The sequence below is a fragment of the Rhincodon typus genome, chromosome 36, assembly GCF_021869965.1.
Source record: "Rhincodon typus isolate 14 chromosome 36, sRhiTyp1.1, whole genome shotgun sequence".
Lineage (NCBI taxonomy): Eukaryota > Metazoa > Chordata > Chondrichthyes > Orectolobiformes > Rhincodontidae > Rhincodon > Rhincodon typus.
This window is the reverse complement of record NC_063367.1, coordinates 17,176,365-17,197,716: the sequence shown is the minus strand read 5'-3', so window position 1 is coordinate 17,197,716 and position 21,352 is coordinate 17,176,365. Positions and strand designations below refer to the sequence as shown.

General features: G+C 43.8%; 2 protein-coding genes across 4 annotated transcripts in view; one reads left to right on the top strand and one right to left on the bottom strand.

Moving 5' to 3' along the window:
• Positions 1 to 21,352, bottom strand: part of LOC109929142 (dual oxidase 2-like) — a 702,670-nt gene that overhangs the window by 198,429 nt on the left and 482,889 nt on the right. The gene's annotated exons all lie outside the window — the stretch shown is intronic.
• Positions 1 to 21,352, top strand: part of ccdc33 (coiled-coil domain containing 33) — a 280,780-nt gene that overhangs the window by 61,362 nt on the left and 198,066 nt on the right. For both annotated transcript variants that reach the window (XM_048617213.1, XM_048617212.1), the window contains exon 5: positions 13,745 to 13,908. In XM_048617213.1, coding sequence (XP_048473170.1) covers positions 13,745 to 13,908 — 164 coding nt within the window. The remainder of the gene's footprint in view (positions 1 to 13,744; positions 13,909 to 21,352) is intronic.

Below are 21,352 nucleotides of genomic sequence, written 5' to 3'. Positions count from 1 at the left end.
TGTATGTTTGTGTGTGTGTATGCGGTGTGTGTGTGTGTGTGTGTGTATATGTATGTTTGTGTGTGTGTATGTGGTGTGTATGTGTGTGTGTGTCTGTGTATATGTATGTTTGTGTGTGTGTATGCGTCTGTGTGTGTAGTGCTTTCAGAAGCACAGGCAGACATAGACTGTCAGTTACATGCACAATCACTCACTGGCACACACACACACAGAGTCACACGGGTATACACAGACTGACAGGCACACATGCAGAGAGCCATACGTACACCCAGACAGACAGACACATGCACAGAGAATTACCCCCTACACACAGTCGCATGTAAAGGTAGACACATTCTCCCAGACAGTCACACACACAGACAGACACGCACACACACACACACACACAGAATTACCCCTTCACACAGTCACATGCAAAAATATACACATTCTCCCAGACAGTCACACACACACACACACACACACACCGCGCACACACAGACACACACACCACACTCACACACACATACACACACACACAAACATACATATACACACCCACACACACACACCACATACACACACACTGCACACAAACACACACACACACACCACACACACACACATACACACACACAAACATACATATACACACACACACACCACACACACACAGATGCACACACACAGACACACACACCACACACACACACACACACACACACACAGAGCTACCCCCAATACATGCAGTCACATGTAAAGAAACACACATTCTCCCAGCCCCACACGCACACTGAATTACCCCCTACATATGTAGTCACATGTAAAAATACCCTCTCCCAGACAGAGGTACACAGAGTCACTCCTGATTAACACAGTCACATGTCAAGATGCACAGTCACATTCACAGCAACACAGACACTCCCTTAGACTCACATTCATGCAGTAAGCAGAGGGTTTATTTTTGCTTTCAGGAGCAAGTGCCCTGGCAAAAATGTAACCCAGGAGGGTTTTCTTGCCAGTTTTGCACTGCTGTATACCTGGTTAATTAGCACGGTGTTTAATAGGGTTGTAAAAATTGGACGGATGTTTCCTCAGCATGTGTTCATGTGGTCGGTAAAGTGGGCCTGAACACACACACACACAGAAGCAACACAGTCAGAGTGAAAATGGAATCTCCCTAAGACACCAGTTTGGATTTGTTCCATCTGTTGATGGTGTTCAGTCAGCCCCGAGCAATCAGCAGATAGATAGAACCATCTGACTAGCTAATTTGCCACAGAGCACTTCAATCTTTGTTTCATTAACACTCGGGCAGATTGTATTTTCACACAGATGTCCTTGGAGAGATGATTTCCTCCTGTGTGGAGAGTTTAAAGCCCTGTTGTACAATGCACCAAGTGTTGCGATAGATGTGCGCACTAATGGTAACTAATAATGAGGTGAAGAATAGGGTTGCTCAGAGCACTCCAACATTTGATGAAGTTGCGCACTCATTAGCAAAAGCCTCGCTGGAGGATTTAGGTGATGAAGTTTAAGAGGACCGAAACAAAATGTGCTGAGACTCAGCAAAACAACCTGAACAGAAATGAGATGACCCTCCAAAATATATAACTGAGCAATGAAAAATATCCCAAAGTTTTGCATAAAAGCAGACGGGATCTGCAATCTGAAACGGAGTTAAATAGGGAGAGGTGACAAAGAATAAAGAGGTAGATGTGGTGGCCTAGTGGTATTATCACTAGATTATTAATCTGAGACTGAGGTCACATGCCAATGATCCAGATTCAAATCCTGCCAGATAGTAGAATTTAAATTCAATAAAAGTCTGGATTTAAGAGTCTAATGATGACTGTGAAATGATTGTTGGGAAGAAAACCTACCTGACATTTTTAGGGAAGGAAATCTACTGTCCTTACCTGGTCTGGCCTACGTGTGACACCAGACCCACACGGCAATGTGGTTGACTCTTAACTGCCCTCTGGGAATTAGGGATGAGCAATAAATACTGGCCCAGCCAGCAACATCCTCATCCTGAGAATAGGAGGGGGCAAGTAGAAAATTGAAGGGAGAAAGTTTTAATGATTATGGTTTAGAGAGCTCAAAAGCCTGTCTGCCGGTGATGGATTACAGAATACTGAGAGGCCTGGATAGAGTGGACATGGAGAAGATGTTTCTACTAGTGGGAGAGGTTAGGACCCATAGGACCAGCCTCAGAGTGTAGGGACTACTCTTTAGAACTGAGATGAGGAGGAATTTCTTTGCCAGAAGGTGTTTAATCTATGGAATTCATTGCCCCAGAAGGCTGTGGAGGCCATGTCGTTGAGTGTATTTAAGACAGAGGTTCTTGATTTGTAAGGGGATCAAGAGTTACAGGGAGAAGACGGGAGAATGGGGTTGGGAAGCATTTCAACCACAATCGAATGGTGGTGCAGACCCAATGAGAGATTGGAGAGAGTTGTATATTATAAAGTGTTAGAGAAGGTAATGGCGAACTGTTTTAAACATAAAGCAGGAAAGTAGTTCTTTCATTTTTGTTGGGCTGATTTTTTTTCATTCATCCAGGATGTGGGCGTCACCCTCTCATCGCCCATCCCTAACTGGGTGGCTCAGTGGTTAGCACTACTGCCTCACAGCACCAGGGACCCGGGTTTGATTCCAGCCTCAGCTGACTGTCTGTGTGAAGTTTGCACGCTCTCCCTGTGTCTGCGTGGGTTTCCTCCAGGTACTCCAGTTTCTTCCCACAGTCCAAAGATATGCAGGTTAGGTAGATTGGCCAGGCTAAGTTGCCCATAGTGTCCAAAGAGATGTGCAGGCTAGGTGGGTTAGCGATGGGAAATGGAGGGATACAGGGGTGGGTTTTGGTGTGATGGTTGGTGTGGACTCAATGGACCAAATGGCCTAATTCCACACTGTTGGGATTTTATGGTAATTTCCCAGAGGGCAGCTCAGAATCAATAACATTGCTGTGGGTCTGGAGTCACATGTAGGCCAGACCAGGTAAGGATGGCAGTTTCCTTCCCTAAAGGACATTAGTGAACCAGATAGGTTTTCCAACAATTGACAATGGATTCATGGTCATCATTAGACTCTTAATTCCAGATTTTTATTGAATTCAAATTCCACCATTTGCCATGACAGGATTTGAGCCAGGGTCCCCAGAACATTACCTGGGGGTGTCTGGATTAACAGTCCAGCAATAATGCAACTAGGCCATCGCTTTCCCAGTGATATTATCCTTTTCTTGATTGGTTAGATTATTGCCTGCACTGGAGAGGAAATGCTGTCACTGAAAGCTGCTGGTCCTACTTTGCACGCAGAGGAATGATACGCCAGTGAGAGCCGCTACCGGTATGATTACTGTTCTCAGAACCTACACCCAGGATTAACCAGGGCACAGGGAGGATCAATAGTGAACTGACCCATGTAATTCAACACAGAACATGACACAACTGACTTTGTTTACGGAAAGCGAAGATGTGATTGCATCTTTTGACAGTGTAACCAGTTACAGCGGTTGAGAAGCTAATCACTGCAGAGGGTTCTCCACCTTGGTGGTACAACAATTCTCAGGAAAAGCATTAAAAACTGGTATGATCAAGAAACAATGGTTTATAAAGTCATGAGGAGCGAGGATAGGGTAAGTAGACAAGGTCTTTTCCCCAGGGTAGTAGGGGAGTTCAAAACTAGAGGGGAAAGATTTAAAAGGAACCTCAGGGGGTGGTGCGAGTATGGAATGAATTGCCAGAGGAGGTGTGGAGGCATGTTACAATTACAACATTTAAAAGGCATCTGGATGGGTATATGAATAGGAAGGGTTTAGAGGGACATAGGGGAAATGATGGCAAATGGGACTAGATTTATCTAGGATATCTGGTCGGCATGAATGAGTTGGACCGAAGGGCCTGTTTCCGTGATGTCTGTATGACTCTATGACTGTAATTGCCATTTGGACCATTTCATGGCCACAGACCTACCTGCCAATTACTGATGCTGTTCTGTATGTTGCAAAATGTCAAACTGGTTTGCATTCTAAACAAAATACAGTGCGTTGGGTGACATGGTCGTGTGTATTTTTTTTAGGTCTATTGGAAGTTTTTGGTTTCTTCCACGACAGCTCTGGGCATCATTGAATTATTCAGTAGGTTCAGCTTGGAAATCTCAGATGACCCCATTTTTGTTTGGACGTGCTTGAATACCTCCTTGCTGATGAATATTCCATCTTTGTCTGTAATTGTTTTTCGTGGCCCAGGGTGATGGCCTAAGTCACCGTTTGTTGAAATTCTGAGTGAGGAAAATCAAATGTAAACCTTTCGGAACCGTAAATGTCAGCGAGCTTGGAAACGAAATCGATCCAAAGTGAGACACGACGCTACGTGTGAGGAAATGAGTTCGTTGAAGTAGTCAGCTCTATAGGTGGTACCACAAAATGCAGTCCCAGAGGAGGTCATAGAATTCCTACAGTGTGGGAGGAGGCCATTTGGCCCATTGAGTCCACACTGACCCTCCATTGAGCATCCCACCCAATCCCTGCATTTCCCGTGGCTAATCCACTTAGCCTGTACAGCTTTGGACTGTGGGTGAAAACTGGAGCAAACCCGCACACGTACACACACACAGGGAAAACATGCAAACTCCACACAGACAGTCACCCAGAATCAAACCCAGATCCCTGGCATTGTGAGATAGCAGTGCTAACCACTGAGCTACCATGCCACCTGATGATGGCAGAATGGTAACATTACTGGACCTACTCACTCAGAGACCAAGGCTACTGCTGCGGGAAAATGAGTTTGAAGCCCCATATTTGGGGTCTGTTTCTGCGCTGTACATCTCTATGACTCTATTTAATCAATTTAAGATTAATTGCTGAGGAATATCAAGCTAATTTTGGTGATGCCAACTTGATTGTTGTAAAAGCCCCTTTAGAGGGAGGTCAATCTGCCATCCTTGCCCAGTCTGGGCGATATGAGACTTCAGACTGTCAGCAACTCCTACCTACCCTCTTACAGCATTCTACACCACTCAGGGGCCATTAAGGATGGGGAACAAATGGCCTTGCTGGTTCATCCCATGAAGAAATTTTAAAAAATATAGTTACCATTAGTGGATCAGATTTGTGGGCGATTATGCCTCTTGGCTATGAACTCTATCAATTGGTCCCACAAGGTTTTCTTTAGTTCTCAAGCTTCAACTGGGTCGTCACATCTTTTAAAGAGCGTTAAAGGGGCATTGACGACATTTTTGAAAACTTAAAGTCCGGTGAACGGTGCCAATTTAATAAAAACCGAAAGAACTGCAGATGTTGTAAATCACAAGCAAAAACAGGGAATACGGTTCTGAGGAAGGGTCACTCCAACTGCAACGTTAATTCTGATTTCTCTCTACAGGTGCTGCCAGACCTGCTGAGCTTTTCCAGCAATTTCTGTTTTTGCTGTTGGTGCCAATTTAATTCCTGCCTTGCCTAATCGTGGGGCAGCTACATGGGAAGGAAGGGAGGTGTATTTATATTCTGCCTTTGACCTCAGAACTACCAAAGCAATGATGTACTGCCATTGTTGTAATGCAGAAAAATGTGCACACAGCAAGATCCCAACAACACCAAAGTAATGTCATCTGTTCTTGTGTTGCTAGTTTAGAGATGAATGTTGGTCAGGCTATTAGGGAGGAGTCCATCTGTCTTCTATTGAGTCTCTCACACCTACCTGAGACAGTGAGCAGGGCCTTAAATTAGCACCACATCTGAAAGAAGACACTATCGACATCACAGCACACTCTCAGTGCAACAGTGCTGTGTCAGCCCAGACTATGTGATCAAGGGTTAGAGTGGGGCCTAAACCCATGACTCACTGGCATTGAGCCGCAGCTGGAAGCCAGCAAGAAAGTCCACATCAGTTAGGTACAGGGTCAAAGCCAAGATCACTTTTGTTAAAGGAACTTTAGAGACAGTTAGAGTTTCTGTAAAATAACGAGCACTGGACCGTCTGTGCCTGGAATTTGAGTATTGCTAATAGGATCAGAAATCTGTGTAATCTTAATCCACCTAACCCAGCGGACAAACAACTGGCAACAATAATGAAACCATTCGAGAGGGAAAGACGCTGTCATCTATGCATTTATGGTTCTGTTCTACTTCTGAATGATAGGAAGGCTTGTAAATATAAGCCCAGCAATTATTGACCTGTCTGTTCAACTCCAGTGGTGGGATAACTTCTAGAAACTATTATTCAGAATAACATTACTCGTCCCATGGAAAAACATGCATTAATTTGGAAGAATCAATTTGGATTTGTTAAGGCAAAATCATGTCTAACTACAGCTAGAGCTATTGGAGAGGTAGCAGAGGGGGTTTGATGAGGGCAGTGCTGTTAATATTGTGAACATGGATTTCCAAAAGTACTTGATACAATGCCACACAACAGGATGTTGGTGAGGCCTCTTCTGGGATACTGTGTCCAGTTCTGGTCATCTGGTTATAGGAAAGATATTATTCAGCTGGAGAGGGTTCAGAAGAGATTTATCAGGATGTTGCCAGGTATGGAAGGTTTGAGTTTTAAAAAAAGGTTAGATATGCTGGGACTTTTTTCACTGGAACACAGGAGGTTGAGAGGTGACCTTGTAGAGGTTTATAAAATCATGAGGGGTATAGATAAGGTTAATGGTAGGTGTCTTTTCCATAGGATGGGGGATTTTAAGATTAGGGGGCATATTTTTAAAGTGAGAGGAGAGAGATTTAAGAAAGGCATGAGGGGCAAATTCTTTACCCAAAGGGTGGTTTGAGTGTGGAATGAACTTCCAGAGGAAGTGGTGGATATGGGCACAATTACAACATTTAAAAGACATTTGGATAAGTACATGAATAGGAAAGGTTTGGAGGGATATGGGCCAGGAGCAAGCAAGTGGCACTAGTTTAGTTTGGGATTATGTTTGGCATGGACTGGTTGGACCAAAGGGTCTGTTTCTGTGCTGTATGACTATGAGAGATTTACGAGAATGGTTTCAGCGATGAGAAACTCTACTTATGAGGCTAGATTGGAGATGTTGGGATTGCTTTTCTTGGAGTGGAGAGATTTTTCCAAATATGAGGGGGTGAGGACAGAGTAGATGGGGAAAAATTCATTCCCGCTGTTTTAAAATGCTTTGTAAAAGTAGCAAATGTGAGTGAGAAGGAGCTGTTTTACACAGCGAGAGGTTAGGGTGTGGAATACATTGCCTGGAAATGTAGTGGAGGCAGGTCAGTTGAGGCATTGAAGAGGGGCACTGGATAGTTTTTTTTAAAGAGAAACAATGTTTTGGATAATGGGAAAAAAACAGGAGAATGCACGAAGTCAGAATGCTTACGGAGCTAGTACAGATATGATGGATTGAATGGCCTTTTCCTGCACTGTAACAGTTCTGTGATTCTGTGTTTATTGGTATTATTTACATTGCGGTATTATCAAGCTGTAACTATTAACCATTTTGACGTTTCATTGTTGGACGATGGAATATTACAGCATTGCTACACTTGGTGTTAACACTTACATGAGTCATGTTTATATTCCAACAATGACATTAAATAATAGTTAACTAACAATTTTATCTAAATTTTATTCGTTGCCAATTATGTTTATATTATACTTGTCTGCACTTTCTGTCTACAAATCTTTACCCACTGTTATCACTTCTTGTGCCATCTATTTTTCATTATAAATCTGGATGTCTGCTTAGTGAATGAAATGTCTATATCAGAGGGTCACAATGCTGTAACATTAAAGGCATTCCTGTGCCACTATTTTGTGACTCTTTGCCCAGTGCAGCTAAGAAACTCCAATCGCCCAGTCAGCTCCCCTCCAGTGTTTCCGATCTTGGTCAATTTCTGGTCTAATGGGGGAGCACTGGAGCAATGTTTGCATTTATGGGCTCCATATTTAAAGAAGGATAGATTTGGATTGGACATAGTCTCATTACATTCATCCTTGGAATGGGAGGCTGAGTAAATTGGGTCTGTATTCCCTAGAGTTTAGAAGAATTGCGAACTGAAAGCATTTGGCAGGGTAGACACTGAGAGACTGATTAATACTTGGAAATGAATATATTAGGAGTATTTGAGCTCCAATTTTGAAGGATCCGAGACAAATTGGACTAAATGTTGCCACTCGCAAACTTTTACTAGGTTTTAAAATGCAGGGCACCATCTGAGGGTAAGGGTTTGATCATTTGGCACTGAGGTGGGGAGAAATTTCACTCGAAGGGTTGTGAATGTTGTGAACTCTTCACTTCAGAGGGTTGAGGGTGCCCCATCATTGAATATATTTAAGGTTGGAATTGATAGAATATCTCTGGGAAATCAAAAGATGTGGGGAATGGGCAGAAAAGTAGAGATTAAGATAGAAAGACCGGCCATTGAAGTGTGGAGCAGGAACATTAAACATTAATCTAGGAACATTAAACAAAAAAGTCTTTCTGGCTCATCTAACTTGTCCTACCCAACTGTCATCCCAGTGTATCATCGTTTATACACTCCCCACTCCTGAACAAAACCATGCGGTCTCTTGCGAGGGATGGAAAAGCAGATTACAAAATGGAAGACCAATTCTGGGAATATCAAAGACAGATAAAACAAAGTTCTTCTCTGAAGGGGTTCTCATAGGAACTTGTAAAATTCCAACAGGACTAGACATGGTAAACACAGGAAGGATGTTTCTGATGACCTGGGAGTCCAGAACCAAGGTCTCCGTCTAAGGATTCAGGGTAGGTCATTTAGGACTGAGATGAGGAGAAACTTCTTAACCCAAAGACTGGAATTCACTGCCACAGAAAGCAGGCGAGACCAAAACATTTAATGTCTTCAAGAAGAAGTTAAGTTTGGTTCTTGGGGCTATAGGGATTAATGGGAGGAAACAGGAACAGGGGACTGGTTAGGACGATTGGCCATGATCAAATTAGGTAGCAGAGCAGGCTCGAAGGGCTGAAAGGCCTGCTGTTATTCCTATTGTCTGTGGTTAATCTGTGAAACTCATTTACACAGAAGGCTGTGGAGGCCAAGCCATTGGCTGTATTTAAGAACGAGATGGATTCTTGATTGGTAATGGGATCAAGGATTATGGAGAGAAGGCAGGAGAATGGGGTTGAGAAACATATCCGCGATAATTGAATGGTGGAGCAGACTTGATGGAATGAATGGCCTAATTCTGCTCTCATGCATTATGGTCTTATGGTCTATCTTCTATATTTCTATGTCTATTACACCTGTCCCACTATCTCTAGGCAATCAAAAGTTGCGGATGAGATTATGTGGCTCTGATTGTTTGATGGAATCTCCCTGCCCACTGCTTACCATCCCTATATGCCCCTCCAGCTCCCGACCATGACCTGGTCTTGCTGTTTTGTGAAAGAACCATCAAGCTCACCAATGTCCTTTTAGAAAGGAAATCTGACATCCTTATCTGGTCTGGCCTATACGTGACTCCAGATGCACAGCAATGTGCTGGCCTGTTAACTGCCCTCTGAAATGGCCCTGTTTGAGGGCAATTAAGATAGGGAACAGATGCCCACATTGCCAGCAATGCCTACATCCCAGGAAAGAATCCATAAAATAAAAGCTGTGAAGTTAGTCCCCGCTGAACCTCTGGAACAGAGAGGCACCATTCCCTGGCACAGGATTATACTGAGGCAGCCATCATTGTGACTCCACCGATTCTCTGTCGCCAATTTAATTGGAACATTGTGTCTGGCGATTTCTTATGGTTCTGTTGCAGAGGGCTGGCACACATCTGTATGTGCAGTTGAAGCTTTCAATAATCTCTCCAGCAAGCGGCTGACCTTGAGACTCCAATTATGTGTGTGTATGTGGTTTATTATTTTGCTTTCCTGTGTGTTCACTCAATACCAACATGTTTCTGGAGATGAAGGTTATTATTAAGTATTTGAGTCATAATTGAGACTGTCTCTAGGCAGTTTAATGCATTCATCAACGATCCCTTTATGTAAATGGATAATCAAAGCACTGAAGTCTGCTGTGTTTAGCATTTAAACAGAAAGTTATGCATTTTAGGAACAAATGTGGTTTTGAGTGGATGATGTGCTTGACAAATCAGTGGTCTGTGTCTATATGGCCTACGGCAACTCCGTACAAGAGACAAAAACAGAAATTACTGGCGAAACTTAGCAGGTCTGGCAGCATCTTTTGGAAGAAAGCAGATTTAACGTTTCAATTCTTTCCTCAGAACAGCTGAGTTTCACCAACAATTTCTGTTTCTGTTTCAGATCTCCAGCATCGGCAGTTCTTTGTTTTATTCTGTGTACAAGAGCATGGCTTTCAGCTCTCTCTCAGCCTTGAGATCTGATCCTAAACACTGAACAAACCCAATAATCTTGGGCCTGCAGTGATGTGTCAGCTTAGACACTGCTACTGCTCCGAAAAGCTCTTCTGCATTTTAACAGGAAGCTCCCATGTGAATGGACCATTCCTGTCTGAACATTTGGATATTTAACTTCCTAGTTTTGTGTATCTTTTATATTTCAGAGCATTGCGGAGATGTCTAAATATGCGACAGGTTTTATCTATTTTAAAGAGTTTTAAAAGATCTCTACAATCACAAAATATCTGCCCTCATGCTTATAGGTCAGCCCCCAGTAGCTTCTGTGGAGTTCATTTATTTTGCTCAGTGTCCACACCCAGACATAACCAATCAAATGTAGTGATCATAGATCGGTTGCCAGCCTCTTGTAATCAAAGACAGAACAATTGGGAAATCGAACACTCCAGTTGGGAAAGTGTCTCACAGTTCGTTCACTGCCTTCCTTCACTAGTGAGAGGAAACCTTGCTGTAATATAGCAGAGTTCTTCAATTCCTTCCCGAAATCTCTCAGCTTCTCTATCACGTTTGAGACACTCCTTAAAGTCTAGCACTTTGATCAAACTTTTTGTCACCTGACCTGACATCTCCTCATGTGGCTCAAGTATCAAATTTTCTTTGCTAAATACTGCTGTGAAGCACCTTGGGACAATTGATGATGTGCAAGATACTATGGGGAGTTGTTGGCATAGTGGCATTGTTGCTGGTTTAGTAATCAAGAGACATTGATTGTGGAAGTTGGGAGGTCATGTTGTGGCTGTACAGAACATAGGTGAGACTACTTTTAGAATACTGCATTGAATTCTGGTCTCCCTGCTATAGGAAAGATGTTGTTAAACTTGAAAGATACAGAAAACATTTACAAGGATGTTGCCAGGGTTGGAGGGTTTGAGCTACAGGGAGAGGCTGGGGCTATTTTTCTTGGAGGCTGAAGGGTAACCTTATAGAGGTTTATAAAATCATGAGAGTCATGGATAGGGTGAATAGCCAAGGTCTTTATTCCCAGGGTACTGAAGTCCAAAACTAGACAGCATAGATTTAAGGTGATAGAGTAAAGATTTAAAAAGGACCTAAGGGGCAACTTTTTCACACAGAGCATGGTGCATGTATGGAATGAGCTGCCAGAGAAAGTGGTAGAGATGGGTACAATTACAACATTTAAAAGGCACCTGGATGGGTATATAAATAGGAAGGATTTAGAGAGATATGGGCCACATGCTGGCAGATGGGATTGGATTAATTTAGGATATCTGGTCGGCATGGATGAGTTGGACTGAAGGGTCTGTTTTCATGTTGTGCAGCCCTATGACTCTATGACCAAGGCAAATGCGCTGGGGACATGGGCTCAAGAATAAAGAAAACAAATTAATGCAACTAGATAATCTTCAATGAAAATCCTCTTCTTTTACTGGTAGTGAACACCTTCTGTCAATATTGTAGATGCTTTGGTCCTGTTTTTAAAATGCCTTTCCCTAGCAGAAACTGTTTTTTAAATTTTTTCATGAGATTTTAATGGGGCATAGTCCTTGTGTGTATTGAAGGCTGAGATGGATTCTTTATCTGCAGGGGAATCGAGGATTACAGGGAAAGGTCAGGAAAGTGGATTGAGGAATGACAAATCCTATTTAATGGCAGAGTAGGCTGATGGGCTGAATGGCCTACTCCTGTTCCTGCTTCTTATGGTCTTAAGTACCTGGGCCAAGATTTATTGCCCATCTCCTCATTACCCTTCAGGAGCTCGCAATGAGCTACCTTCTAAGACTACTACAGTCCCTGTGCTGTAGGTAGCATACACTGTGCTGTTCATAGAATCCCGACAGTGTGAAAGTTGACCATGTGGCCCATCGAGTCCACACTGACCCTGCGAGGAGTATCCCACCCAGACCTAACCCCCACCCCTGCTACTGTATCCCTGTAACCCTGCATTTCCCATGGTTAATCGAGCTAACCTGCACAACCCTGAACATTATGGACAATTTAGCATGGTCAATTCAGCCCAACGTGCACATCTTTGCACTGTGGGAGGAAACTGGAGCACCCGGAGGAAACCCACGCAGACACAGGGAGAATGTGCAAACTCCGCACAGACAGTCACCCGAGGCTGGAATCGAACCCAGGTCCCCGTCGCTGTGAGGCAGCAGTGCTAACCACTGAGCCACTGAGCCACAGTGCCACCCCACTGTGCTGTTTGGGCCAGAGTTTGAAGATTTTCACCCAGCAACAGTGAAGGAACGGCGATATATTTCCAAGTCAGGATGGTATGTGGTTTGGAGGGAATTTACAGATGGCGGTGTTCCCATGTATCTGCTGCCCTTGTCCTTCTTGATGGTAGCATTGGCAGGTTTGGAGGGAACTTGTTGAGTTGCTACACTGCATCTTGTAGACAGTACTGTTGCTGTGTATCAGAGATGAAGAAATTAAATGTTGAAAGATTTGGATAGGGTGCGCATGAAGTTGGAAACTTGAGGGAGGTAGTTAAAAAAGACCAATCTTTTATCCTTTCTGGTTCCTCTGTGCCCCATTCTGACCCAGCAAGGAAGCTAAGTCCTTTTTTAAATATGGAGGGTAGTCTTGAAGATTTCACTCAGAGCTGAATTACAATTTCAATGGCCAGACTGTAAGCATCTGTTTTTAAATAGACAGAAGGGTTTGGTGTCCAACTGTGGAGTTCTCCTGTGGTTCAATAAGTTTGTTGTTCATATCAATTTTGCCTTGGCGTATTTGTCTACAAGGTTATTGTAGAGAAGCTGGGGTTGTTTACCTTGGAGCATTAGCCAAAGAGGGAGATCAGATAGAGGTGTTCAGGATTATGACAGATATACATAAGCTGGACAAAAAGAAAATAACTGTTCCCACTAGCTGATAATACAAGGACTGATGAACACAGACGTAAAATTCTGGGAAATCTGAGGAACAATGTTTTTCTGCAGTGAATGATATAGATCTTGCTGTCTACAACGAGGCAGCAGAGACAATGAATAATTTCCAAAGGAAACCCGAAAGAACTGCGGATGCTGTTAATCAGGAACAAAAAGAGAAGTTGCTGGAAAAGCTCAGTTCTGAGGAAGGGTCACTGGACCCGAAACGTTAACTCTGTTTTTACCTTCACAGATGCTGCCAGACCTGCTGAGCTTTTCCAGCAACTTTGTTTTACTTTCCAAAGGAAATTTGACTCTGCAGTGTCAGTTCTGCAGAAGGGTCATGGAATGCCAAACGTTAACTCTGATCTCTCTCCACAGATGCTGCCAGTCCTGCTGTGCTTTTCCAGCAATTTCTGTTTCTGACTCTGCAGAGAATTGGAATGGATTCGATAGGCTGAATGACCCGCCATGATGACCTAGTAAAAGGGAGCAGTGATGCTGGGATGGGAGTGAAGGGCACATGTCCATATCCTAAGGGGTTTAATGCTGTTCTGTTTGATCTAGGTCATAGAAACACCACCTGGAATGACTGAAGCAACGCTGTCTTCCCTAGCCAATGAGGAGCACGTTTCAAGGCCTGGCAAGGAATCTATTAGCATAATCCTGCATAGAGCGACAGATATACCAGCCCTCAGTGATGGCTCGGTGCCTCAACCCTTCGCAACAGTGTGAGTACTGAGCTCTGGCATTGCCAAACAGGTTGACAGAAAATACGTGAATTTCTCTCATGAGCTATGTTGAGTAATTATTTTTTTATTTATTCATTCATGGGATGAGGGCGTTGCTGGCTAGGCAGCATTTATTGCCCAGAGGGCAGTTAAAACCATATTGCTGTGGGCCTGTAGTCACATGTAGGCCAGACCTACAGGACATTAGTGAACCAGATGGGTTTTTCCAACAATCGGCAATGGATTCAACATCATCATTAGATTGTTAATTCCAGATATTTATTGAATTCAAATTCCACCATCTGCCATGGCAGGATTTGAACCCAGGTCCCCAGAACATTATCTGGGTCTCTGGCTAACAGTCCAGCAATAATACCACTGGGTCATTGCCTCCCCTGGTCACTCCAGTAATGGAGGGATGGTGTATGGGCCCATGTGTTGGATGGCTACAATTGTTGATGTCCCCACTGCTTCTCTCAGAGTGGTCCTGCTGTTTCAAAATTTTTTTGAGCAAAGTTCCTAATTTGCATTGCAAGTTAATGGTGGTGGTGGTGGTGGGGGGGAGGTGGGGGGTGTTGGTGGCGGTGGCAGTGAGGTCGGGGGGCGGGTACCCATAATAAATAAATCAAAACAAAATTTGAGGTATTTCTGACAAAAGTGTTGTCAAAAATGTTTCTCTTTCTCTCTCCCTCTCCGCACCTGCAGAGTTGTGTTTTCTGAGTCTGTCTTTCTTAAAAAGTAGAAGATATTTGGAGAAAACACCGCTTTGTTCCTTTGAGCTGAGCTCATCATCAGTGAGGTGATATCATGGCTCAGTTGGGAACAGTGTGCCAGTAACTGAGCCCCACTATTCCACAAGCCATCACAAGTGTGTAACTACCTAGCGAAACCAGAAAGTGATCAATTTCCACAATTTTCCTAACTGACTGCTACACAGGACAAAAGTAATTCACACCAGGTTTCATTGTTAGTAAGCAAGTAACTGTTTATTGTAACCAAACTTATTCTTTAATACATGGTTAACAAAAATGATTTACTCATTATTACAAAGCAACTTAAGCTGTACCCACATAAAAAACCACAAGTGCACATTCGTTTACAAAGTAAGACAGACAAAAACAAATGGTTTGACTCAAATGTTATGGGTAGAAAAATGCAGACAGGGAGAACAAATTCAGTAGTTCAAAGTTCCAAGCCACAAGGGTGGAATGACTTGCTTCTGATAGTACTTTTGACTTTTTCAAATGATAGCAACATGATATGATCTGCAAAGTGATGGTCGAGCTTCGATTCAGTAGCCAATTGGCTAGATCTAGGTCCTTTTTTGCATTCGGACTCTTGGCTTCTGGATATCTCTGAGTGCACTGCACTTGCAGGTCAGTAACAAACTGTAGCTGCTGGATCAATCCAAAGGCTGTTGTTAGGCAGTATTTCGTAAACTCAAAGACTCTGACAAAAGGGTGGCTCAGTGGTTAGCACTGCTGCCTCACAGCGCCAGGGACCAGGTTCAATTCTACCCTCAGGCAACTGTCTGTGTGGAGTTTGCACATTCCCCCTGTGTCTGTGTGGGTTTCCTCCAGGTGCTCCAGTTTCCTCCCACAGTCCAAAGATGTGCAGGGTAGGTAGATTGGCCATGCTAAATTGCCTATAGTGTTCAGGGATGTGTGGAGTAGGTGGGTTATGGGGGATGGATCTGGGTGGGATGCTCTGAGGATTGGTGTGGACTTGTTGAGCCGAAGGGCCTGTTTCCACACTGTAGAGATTCTATGATCAACACTCTTCTAAAATATCTACCTCACTGCTGCAAAATTTAGGCCACTTTTGTGAAACTAAAATGAACATCACACATGGCAGTTAGTCTTTTAATTGCAATTCTTTTCCTGGTATTTTTAACTATATAACAGTCCAAATTCCATTTACCATTTTAGAGCCCAAAAGGAAATTAAAATATGTGGTTGCTTACAGTGACCATAACACTGTCATCAATTTTGTTACAAAAGCCTGTCTGGTCCACAGATATCTTTTAGGAAGGAAATTTGCAATCTTTACCTGGTCTGGCGTAGATGTGACTCCTGACCCATTGGAAAGGTGATTACAGATGGTCTTCAGGCCTTGCCAATGATGCCCTCATCCCATAAAAGAATGAAGAAGAAAAAAATCACTGCTGCCAAATTTTCCAACAAGTATTGGGAACAAATCTGCTGATGGCACACACTGCAATTTCAGGACAATGTTTTTGTTTCTTTACTTTCCATGAGATCATAAGAATTAGGAACAAAATTAGACCACTTGGCTCAGCAAGCCTGCTGTAATATTCAACAAGATGACATCTGATCTGCCCCAGGACTATTCCTTATCTAACCCTATGCTCTCCCTGTCCTGGCAATGTTTGATGGGGACAATGCAGAGAGAGCTTTACTCTGTGTCTAAACTCCTATCTGCTACATTCCACCCCATCGTAACCTTCTCCTTTGTCGTCCATCCCCTCTGCCATTTCCCCACACTCCTCCTTGCTCAAATGCGTCACATCTTTCAATGTTTTCCACAGGCATTGTCTTACCTGCTGGATATTTCCAGCATTCTCTGTTTATTATTCCAGCTTCCATCATCTTGCCTTGGAATATATTTTCCTATTTGTTTCATTTTAATGATGCACGGGTCACAGTGACACAGAATTAAACTTTGCTCTGTCACTATTACATACTCTCCCTGCACTGTCCCAGGGAGTGTTTGATGTGAACAGTATACAGTGACCTTTACTCTGTATCTAACACTGTACTGTCCCTGCCCTGAGAGTGTTTGATAGGGGACAATATAGAGGGAGCTTTGTTCTGTAACTAACCCTCTGCTGTCCCTGTTCTGGGAGTGTTTGATGGGGGCTAGTATAGAGGAAGCTTTACTCTGTGTCTAACCCTGTGCTGCCCCCGTTCTGGGAGTGTTTGATGGTGGACAGTGTAGAGGGAGCTTTACTCTGTATCTAACCCTGTGCTGTCCCTGCCCTGGGAGTGTTTGATGGGGAACAGGGTAGAGGGAGCTTTACTCTATATCTAACCCTGTGCTGTCCCTGTTCTGGGAGTGTTTGATGGGGACAGTGTAGATGGAGTTTTACTCTGTATTTTATGTAAAACATACAGCATGGCCCAGCTGGTCCATGCTGGTACTTACTTTGCACACAAGCCTCTGCTCAATCCTTATCTTCTAACCCTATCAGTCCATTTATTGATCCCAAAGTAGATTGTGTTTGGAGATTCCCAATGGAAACAACTCAGCAATGCCCTCAAAGTCTCCCTGAGAGATCCTAACTTGTGACCAATCAGAATGGAGGAAGCTCATTTAGGAAGGCACCAAATACATGAGGAAACTTTGTCAGGGATGTGCAGAGGTGATGTTGAGACATTGCAGAGTACACAACGTCCTTTAAACAATACATAGTTCCAAAATACACCCCTCTGTGTGATTGAGCCTGAGTGGAAGTGGTCATCCTAGATCCAGGGGCACCTGCCTAAGAAGGAGAGGAAGATGGAGTCTTTTGTTTCTTCTGGATGTGAAGCAGTCTACAAAAGAGAGAGGAAGGAAGTCTCTGAAGTAAAATAACAATCCCTTATCATTATCATTATTTAATTCTGCCGGTTTAAGGGTAACGGCAAATTGCTTGGGTTTGCCAACTTAGACTAATGACCTTAACCGGGCAGTGTGGAAACCGGAGGTCACAAACTGGCGACTATTTTTGAGATCACATGTGAGCAATCCCATGATCCTCCAATATTCTAAATATGGAATATGACAGAAAGGAAAAGTTTGTTATAAAGCATTTGATACTAAGTATCTGCCTTGCACAGTGAGTATGTGATATTTGTTATCAGATATGATTGAATAGGAAGGACCTGGAGTTTTTTTTAATGAACAAACCCAGCTGTGAATCCTGATTGGCTCTGCCGTCATTATTAGCTCTAGACGTAGCAATCTAGATGATTTGATTTGATTTGATATGATTTATTATTGTCACATGTACCTAGGTGCAGTGAAAAGTTTTGTTTTGCGTGCAGTGCAGGCAGCTCATAACATACAAAGATCATAGGGTGATTGGACAGAGCGAGGAATATAAAGTTACGGTTGCAGAGAAGATGCACAAAGCAAGATCAACACTAGATTTGAAATTTGAGAGGTCCATTTCAAAGTCTAATAACAGCGGGGAAGAAGCTGTTCTTGAACCTGTTGGTACGTGTGTTTAAGCTTTTGCATCTTCTGCCTGATGGAAGAGATTGGAAGAGATTATAACCGGGTTGGAGGGGTCTTTGATGATGTTGGCAGCCCTCCCGTGGCAATGAGAAGTGTAGCTGGTGTCGATGGATGGAAGGCTGGTTTGTGTGATGGACTGGGCTGTGTTCACAACCCTCTGTAGTTTCTTACAGTCTGGGCAGAGCAGTTGCTACATTAAGCCATGATGCATCCAGATCGTATGTTGTCTATGGTGTATCCGTAAAAGTTGGTAAGTGTCCTTATGGCCATGCCAAATTTCCTTAGCCTCCTGAGGAAGACGTTTTATACCTTCAGCAGGGTTTTCATAGCTGACAAGAAAAAGGGACAGGAGGAGGCCATTCAGCTCCTCAAGCCTGTTCCACCATTCAATGGGATCATGGCTGACCTATGGCCCAACTCCATATACCTTCTTGAACTGCTGCAGTCCATGTGCTGTAGGTAGAACCACCATGCCTTTAGGGAGGAAATTTCAGGATTTTGACCCAGTGACACTGAAGGAATGGCGATATGTTTCCAAGTCAGGATAGTGAGTGACTTGAAGGGACGCCTGTAAATGGGGGTGTTCCCATGTGTCCACCACCTGAGATGTAACTTCTGCTGAGCTCTGTTACATGGGAACTAGAAGTGGATCAGATAGTAGCGATATGATAGACATTTCATAGAATCAAAGAATCCCTACAGTGTGGAAGCAGGCCATTCGGCCCATTGAATCCACACCGACCTCTCCAAAGAACATCCCAACCCAACCCAACCCCATAGCCTATCCATTCATTACAGCTCCTGGTAACTACATACATTACAATAGCCCTGCCCTGCTGTGTGTGTGCTAATACTAAGCAATTGAGTTACAAAGTGAACTACGCTTGCCTCAGTGTGGCGTGCTGCAAGTAGCCATATTAAATTGGAGATTGAGACTTTGAGAGATGTTTTGATCAGAAATGTTATGACACTCCTGTGGAGCAGGTTGAACCCAAGCCTCCCAGCTCAGATAGAGGTGCCGGTGTTGGATTCAGGTGCACAATGTCAGAAGTCACGTGATACCAGGTTGTAGTTGAACAGATTTGTTTGAAATCACAAGCTTTCGGGGCGCTGCTCCTTTGTCAGGTGATGGAGGGGCAGCGCTTCGAAAGTTTGTGATTTCAAATTAACCTGTTAGGCTATAACTTGGCGTCATGCGACATCTGGCTTTCTAGTAGCTTAGAGGTAGGGACACTACCATTGTGCCACTAAGGTGGTTCATGTGTGGAATGAACTTCCGGAGGAAGTGGTGGATGTAGGTACAGTTACAACGTTTAAAGGACATTTGGATCGGTACATGAATAGGAAAGGTTTGGAGGGATATGGGCCAGGAGCGGGGCAGGTGGGACTACATTAGTTTGGGATAATGTTTTCCATGGACTGGTTGGACCGAAGGGTCTGTTGCCATGCTGTATGACTCTAGAGTCCCCACTGAAACCTCTACACATGCGTTGATATGGTGATGAGCATGTCAATTCGAGGTATCTGTGGGATATAACACAGCAAGATCCCGTTTCCTTTGAACTTGGAAGAGTTGTCTCACTCCTGACGTAGCTCCTTCTAGCCAAGGTGGTGTGTGCATGTTCTAAAAGTAATGCTTTGTGTTGAAGTTACTGCAGCATTGAAAGTCACCTCTGATTTCCACGTGGGAAATCACGGTCAGTAAGCTCATAAACTATTACAAAATGCAGCCTGGTTCTCCCCATTCATAAATCAGACATCTGCATTAATATACAATTACTTTATCACAGCCTGGTATTGTGCTATCGGATGGGTCAAATGGTATTGGCCTCGGTGTTATTAACAGGGCTGGGAGCTCTCTACATTTCTGGAGAGTGTCACTATCGTGAGGATTTATGCGTCGAGTTAGCCCGCATTAACTTGCATTAAATTGCAACACAAAAGGATTTCCTGCACTATCCATCTTGATTGAGTAAAACAGAACGCTGATTACTGGTTATTAAGTCAATGTCTGGGATTCACGGTGTTTTGATCTCATTGACGAACTTTAGGAGAATGGGGCAAGACCCAAGATGTTGTTTACCACACGGATCCTTGGTGCGCTGTGTCTCTTTTTCATCCCTAATATTAACCATCCTATAGTGTCTCAGCTGTCTGAGCTTTGGAGTCACCAATCTAACCCTCTCCCCTGCTGTCTCTCCCCCTCTCTCGCTTCCCACCCCCCCCGCCCCCTGTCTCTCTCTCTCTCTCCCCCACCCCCCACTCTCTCTCCCCCCTCTCTCTCTCTCGTTCACTCCCCCTCTCTGTCCATCTCTTTCTCTCTCTCTGTCTTTCATCTCTCTCCCTCTCTCTCTCTCTTTCTCTTTCCCCTCCTCTCTCTCTATCACCTCCATCTCTCTGTCTCTGTCTCTCTCTGTCTCACAAACACATACACACCCTCAACCCCTCTCTGTCTCTCCTTCTCTCTGTCTCTCCTTCTCTCTCTGTCACTCCCTCTTTCTTTTTTTCTCTCTCTCTGTCTCTCTCTCTCTTTCCCCCCTCACCTCACTATCTCTGTCTCTCCCTGTCTCCCCAAAACTGTTTCTTTCTTCTCTCTTCTCTTTCCCTCCCTGTCTCTCTTTCTCCACCTATTTCCTCTCTCGTTCTCCCCCCAGCTCTTTTTCTCCCTCTCTTTCTCTCCTTTCTCCCCCTCCCTCCTGCCTGTCTTTCCCTCTCTCTCTTTCTTCCTCTAGATCCTCTTCAACAAATATTTATTTCATTGAGCTCTTGATCATTCTGCCTAATGTCTGCCCATTTAGTTTGGTGCCAGTCTTTCTCTGATATCCCTCACAATCTTCCTTTCTACAGCAAAGTCCCTAGTGATTGAAGTGGGCTCTTGTGGGGAGAATCATCCAGGGTGGGAGTGTCCGTGAGGAAATTTGGGAACAGCTGAGGGATTAGTTCACTCCTAAAGCAGTGGTGGGGTATGAAATATGACACTAATACGCTTCTCGATGATAGAGTTATTGACAGATTTACAATATTATCAATATTTTCCAATCAACCTGCTCAGAGATGTTATGACACGCCTCTGGAACAGGTGGGACTTGAACCTGGACCTCCTCGCTTAGAGTAGGGACACTACCACCGCACCACAAGAGTCCAAATCCACTATTTATCTCGAAGTGTTATCACAAATATTCGAACAACTTTTCCACCACCAAAT